Consider the following 5886-nt stretch of genomic DNA (forward strand, 5'->3'; position numbering starts at 1 on the left):
TTTTAAGTACTGAACCTTTCCCATGACCTTTAAAATTCCCAGCCAAATAAATTAAATCATAACTCCGGTGGAGCTCACATTCTGTTAAGACTTGGCAATTGAAAGAGAAATCTATAGACTTACCCATCAGAATTAAACTGCAAATTACTTACAGATTATAAGTAACTTTTAATATCAGATAAATCAATAAGAAAATGCATTCTGTATTGGACAACCACACGGGATCTTTGCCGGAGACAAGAGAACTTGTCCCTAGTAATTATGAAGACACCTCTATGGTGAGCGTATTAAAACCCCACTAGGTTTTGGGTGGGACTGAAGAGCAAGGGGTGGCCACCTGTGGGCAAGGGTTTCCTGCCGTTAACGGAACACGTTGCCCACCTCCAGAGTATGCAGCCCAATCAGTCCCCAGGGTCTCGGTTGCGCCTTTCCCCATGGCCAACTCGCTCATTCTTGAGCCGAAGGTGACCAGGCCTCCGGCCTATAAGAACTGCAGGCTCAGTGCGGCTCTTTTCACGAAACGATGGGTGGCTCTGAAAAGAGCCTTTAGTGTCCATCAAAGGGTCCCGGGGGGCGGCGGGCGGCCTCACTTGCCCTTGGCCTTGTGGTGGCTCTCCGTCTTCTTGGGCAGCAGCACGGCCTGGATGTTGGGGAGGACACCGCCCTGCGCGATGGTCACGCGGCCCAGCAGCTTGTTGAGCTCCTCGTCGTTGCGGATGGCCAGCTGCAGGTGGCGCGGGATGATGCGCGTCTTCTTGTTATCGCGCGCCGCGTTGCCAGCCAGCTCCAGGATCTCGGCGGTCAGGTACTCCAGCACCGCGGCCAGATAGACCGGGGCGCCCGCGCCCACGCGCTCGGAATAGTTGCCCTTGCGGAGCAACCGGTGCACGCGGCCCACAGGGAACTGCAGCCCCGCGCGCGACGAGCGCGACTTGGCCTTGGCACGCGCCTTGCCGCCCTGCTTACCGCGGCCAGACATGTCCGATTCAAAGTCAGTAGACTACAAGAACGGAAAAGCGAGACTGAAAACAAGAGGGCGGTGAAGCCCAGCGAGCCCTTATGTATGGTACGGAGGTAGGCTAGACCGCGGCGTTCGATTGGATGGCTATGGCAGCCAATCAAATAAAGAACTGGCCCCTCCTAATTTGCATATTCCTTTCCCAGAGGTGACGTATCAAAGTTTGAGCCAATCAGAAGTGAGCAAATCCTGAGCCTTCATTTGAATACAAAACGTACAAATAGAGTTACTCGGAGCGCCGCGCGTTTCTGTTCGGAGAGACACAGCCACCATGCCAGACCCCTCCAAGTCGGCTCCTGCGCCCAAGAAGGGCTCCAAAAAGGCCGTCACCAAGGCGCAGAAGAAGGACGGCAAGAAGCGCAAGCGCGGCCGCAAGGAGAGCTACTCCATCTACGTCTACAAGGTGCTGAAGCAGGTGCATCCCGACACCGGCATCTCGTCCAAGGCCATGGGCATCATGAACTCCTTCGTCAATGACATCTTCGAGCGCATCGCCAGCGAGGCCTCCCGCCTGGCGCACTACAACAAGCGCTCCACCATCACGTCTCGCGAGGTGCAGACGGCCGTGCGCCTGCTGCTGCCCGGTGAGCTGGCGAAGCACGCCGTGTCCGAGGGCACGAAGGCCGTCACCAAGTACACCAGCTCCAAGTGAGGCGCGCCCCGGCGCCCCGAACCCAAAGGCTCTTTTCAGAGCCACCCACGAGATCGAGAAAGGGTTTTGAACACGGTTAAAGGTTATGTAACCTAATATATCTCCATGCACCCCAGGCGGTTGCCGGGTGCGGCCCCGTCTGAGTCGAGTGTGTGTGTGTGTGTGTGTGTTTGTGCGCGCGCGCACGCTGGTAGAGAACGAGAAAAACTGCTCGTTGCAGAAATCTGTGGTAGAAACCGTGCTCAGATGATTTAACTCAGTAATGTTGGGAGGCGATCAGGGACCCCATCTCCACCCCCGCGTTCGCGCAAAGCTATTAACACTACGAATCGAAGTAGGACTCTAGTTCCAAATGTCTTTTATAAGCAAGTGATGCATTTCTGGGCGTTGAATGCTTGTGCCGGATTCAAGGCCGGGTAGAACTGAGCTTGACGTGCGCCGTGCAGGTGAGGGATGCAGGTCACCTCTCCCAAAAGGACCCGTGCCAACCTCCCCATTCCTACCCGCACCCCATGAGGTGAGGCCGGACGTGGCGCAAGACCGCCGGCTCTGAGGCCATCAGTGTTGTCACGTTCCCCTGGCGGTGGTGCCTGGCCCTGCGTTCGCTTAAGACATTTCTATCCCTGCCTGGACCAGACAGACATGTTTAGATTTAAGCGATGAGCATTCCAGGAGGATGTTTTCCTGGCAGGATACTGCGATGGCAGGATGTTTGATACCGAATCGAAACACGGCGACAAAGCAGCGCCCTGCGCGCGGGAGCCGGATGTGATAAGCGACTCCAGCTTATGGGAGTGGGGGTGGGGAAAGGGATTAATTTAGGAGGAAAAGAATTCCCTTTTTCCGAGCAAATGTAGCTGCCTTCCTCTTCAGCCACATTCTTTCCTGAGAAGTATTAACAACACAGAATTTCTTTCTCCCGCCTCCAAATTCATGGCATTTACTTGGGGAGTGCCATTTTGGCGCAGGAAAGCTCTTTGGCACGAAAAGTGTTCGCTCTGGAAAGGGCATCGTTTACCTTTTCCTGACTTGTCTTTCTTGTGTAGGAGAACGAGATTTCTAGTAATTGCTTTCTCAAACAGTTGTGAAAATTAGAAGTATTGAGCGTTTGTGTCACCATTTCCAGTAGGGAATAAAAATTCAATTAAGTTAAATGAGAATTTTTTAATAAAATTCAATGAAAAATGATTTTTCCTCCCAAGCCATCTTTCCAAATGGAACCTGTCGCGTGCCTGGGATCGGGAAGGAAACGTCGCCTCGAAGATCCTCGACCAGAACGGCTTTGTCCCTGCCCACCACCTTTTTTCCTGCATGGGTCCTCTAAAAGAATCTTTGAGAACCTCGCATGTTTTACAGCTATCTAAAATATTTTTATTTTCAGTTAAAATAGTTGCAAAGATTCAAATCCCAATATAGGACTTTTTAAAAATCAAAATCCTCACGTCATTCTTTTAAAGTTGCCTTCTGGAATATCAATATGATAGTATAATCAGTTCATAAAATACATGACCAAATTTTTCGACAGTGCGATGTTTCAGATGATTTTTTTCTTCGTGAATGCCTATTTGCATTCCCCATTTGCCTTGCAATTTCACCATACCATAATTTATCTATTGCATGTTTAATAGCGTTTTGTCATCCTTCTCAGCAAAAAAAGTCTACATTTGAAATTTAAACATACCTTTGGGGAGTCTCTCAGTGTTTAAGAAAAATCATCTCGACAGTACACAATTGTTCAAAACATAAATAATTTGATACATTATTATCAAACAGATAAACTTAGTGAAACTATTTTAGTGTGCCCACCTTCTTCTCCTCCACTTTCCTTTCCGTCTCAATGTGCTGTGTTCATATGGTTACAACGTTAGCAGGGATGGATCATTTTCATATGACTACAATGCTAGCAGTGCACAGGATCATTTCCATTCTGTTTCCTTTTGATATATACTCCAAGAAATATTTACAAAAAATACATAAGAATGGTAATTTTGTCATAGGCATTTTATTCAATTTTTGCATCCCTAGTTATAATCCAAATATTAAACAGTGATCCGTCATCAAAAGCGGGACTTGTCAGCACCCTTAGTACTTTCAAGAAATCTAGGATTTGTATGAAAAGCTGTTGAATCCAGTCCTCTCCACTATGAAACAGATGCCCAATGACTGGAATATCCAAGTCCTCAGCCTCCCACCAGCATAGATTGGAAGTCAATACCTTAAACATTTGCAGTTGTGAAACTGCTCTCACAGACCCATGTAGTCCTGCACCTTAATGAACTCAAAACACAGGTTCAATAAAGTGAAGCCAGTCTCCAGCAGAAAGAGTGAGTGACTGTGTTAGCACCGGGCAACAGCACTGGTTAGTGCCAGAGATCGAGGCACAAGACGAACATTTCATGACCATTTCCAAGTGTAATTCTCTAAGAAGGCATTTTGTGGTGAATAATGGCAAATGTCAATCAATTCATGTCTCAGTCCATCTGATTCCCTTGGCACAAGTTTGAAGTAAAAACAGGCTGTCTGTCTCTTCCTGCGGCATCAGCACCTCCAGGCCAAGAATGGATGGGATTTGTCCCTCTCTCCTAGTACAGGAATCTGTTAAGGGAGAGACAAAGACAGTAAAACGGGATCCCTGCTTCTGAGATTTTATAATGGAGAAAATTCAGAGCAATTGTGTCCAGAATCCATTTCTCTAATGATAGCGTTGCAACAGAGAAAAACAAATGTTAATGAAAAATGAAGGCAGTGCACATCAAATATGTGAGAATCCACAGAGTCTAAGGGAATTGGTACGCACGCAACAAAACGGAAGCATTTTCTGGGTTGGAGAGACACGCCAAGATTCTCAAACTAAGCCAAATTTCTAAACTCAAATCACCTATCTGACATGAGTGAGCGACAATCACTTAAATACATTTCAGACTGTGTGTCTACAAAATCCATCCAGACTGGAGTACAATCTGAAATGTATTTAAGACATTGCCCCTCACCCAACTCAGACGGAAATCTAAAGTCAGATTTGTTAAGTATGCAGTCAATAAAATAATTTGGAGGGAATCACCTCCAGTTAAAGTGACTTTTATTAAAAAAACAAAAAATAACAAATGGTGAGAACGCAGGGAACGGGGATGCTTATATACTGCTGGTGAGAATGTAAATCAGTATAGCTACTATAGAGAAAAGTATGGGCGTTCTTAAAAAAACTAAAAACAGACTTACCATATGGTCCAGCAACCCCACTGCTGGGTATATACGCACAAGAAAGGAAATGAGCATATCAAAGAGATGTCTCCCGTCTCACGTTCATTGCAGCACTATTTACAATAGCCAAGATAATGGAGTCAACCTGAGTGCCCATCAGTAGATAAGTGGATAAAGAAAATGTGGTATATTTATGCAGTAGAATACTAATGGCCATAAAAAATAATGAAATCCTGTCACTAGCAGGAACGTGGATGGAACTGTAGGATAGTATGTTAAGTGAAACAAACCACACGCAGAAAGACAAATACTGCATGATCTCACGCATAAGCAGAGCTAAGAACAGGCATCTCACGGAGGTAGCAAGTTGACTGCTAGTTACCAGGAGCTGGGAAGAGTGTGGGGAAAGGACGAGATGAAGTTGGTTAATGGATACAAAAATACACTTAGAAGGAATAATAAGGTCTGGTGTTGGCTTGAACAGTAGTAGGGTGACTGTAGTTAACGATAATTAGTTGTATTGCTGGAGGAGAGGAATTGGAATGATGTCGACCTAAAGACGGGGTGAATGTGATGATGGATGTCCCAATTGCCCTGGTTTGGTTGATATACGTATGCATATATCAAAATATATGTATCCCCAAAATATGTACAACTATTATGTATTAATAATAAAAAAGGTTATCGCTCTAAAAAAGTGCCCCAAATAATAAAGCCTACTTACAAAAAATAATGTGGAGGAAAGAAAACTCCCTTTAAGAAGACATTCCTGTAATCCCAGCACTTTGGCAGGCCGAGGCTGGTGGATCACGAGGTCAGGAGTTCAAGACCAGTCTGGCCAATATGGTGAAACCCCCTCTCTACTAAAAATACAAAAATTAGCTGGGCATCGTGGGGCACATCTATAGTCCCAGCTACTCAGGAGGCTGAGGCAGAAGAATCACCTGAACCCAGAAGGCAGAGGTTGCAGCCAGCCGAGATCGTGCCACTGCACTCCAGCCTGGGCAATAGAGTG

At 46.5% G+C, this 5886-nt stretch overlaps 2 protein-coding genes across 2 annotated transcripts; one reads left to right on the plus strand and one right to left on the minus strand.

Moving 5' to 3' along the window:
- Positions 1–152: 152 nt before the first annotated feature.
- Positions 153–1069, minus strand: LOC108306914 (histone H2A type 3). Its single transcript, XM_017532074.2, has one exon. The coding sequence runs from the start codon at positions 977–979 to the stop codon at positions 587–589; it is 393 nt and encodes a 130-aa protein (XP_017387563.1). The 5' UTR covers positions 980–1069; the 3' UTR covers positions 153–586.
- Positions 1070–1167: 98 nt separating this feature from the next.
- LOC108306915 (histone H2B type 3-B) lies at positions 1168–1892 on the plus strand. Its single transcript, XM_017532075.2, has one exon. The coding sequence runs from the start codon at positions 1290–1292 to the stop codon at positions 1668–1670; it is 381 nt and encodes a 126-aa protein (XP_017387564.1). The 5' UTR covers positions 1168–1289; the 3' UTR covers positions 1671–1892.
- Positions 1893–5886: the final 3994 nt, after the last annotated feature.

This window comes from Cebus imitator, unplaced genomic scaffold (assembly GCF_001604975.1).
Source record: "Cebus imitator isolate Cc_AM_T3 unplaced genomic scaffold, Cebus_imitator-1.0 Scaffold75, whole genome shotgun sequence".
Classification (NCBI taxonomy): domain Eukaryota; kingdom Metazoa; phylum Chordata; class Mammalia; order Primates; family Cebidae; genus Cebus; species Cebus imitator.

What these genes read in the sequence shown, in the direction of transcription:
- LOC108306914 (XM_017532074.2), bottom strand. Translation starts at nt 979, where the DNA reads ATGTCTGGCCGCGGTAAGCAGGGCGGCAAGGCGCGTGCCAAGGCCAAG.
- LOC108306915 (XM_017532075.2), top strand. Translation starts at nt 1,290, where the DNA reads ATGCCAGACCCCTCCAAGTCGGCTCCTGCGCCCAAGAAGGGCTCCAAA.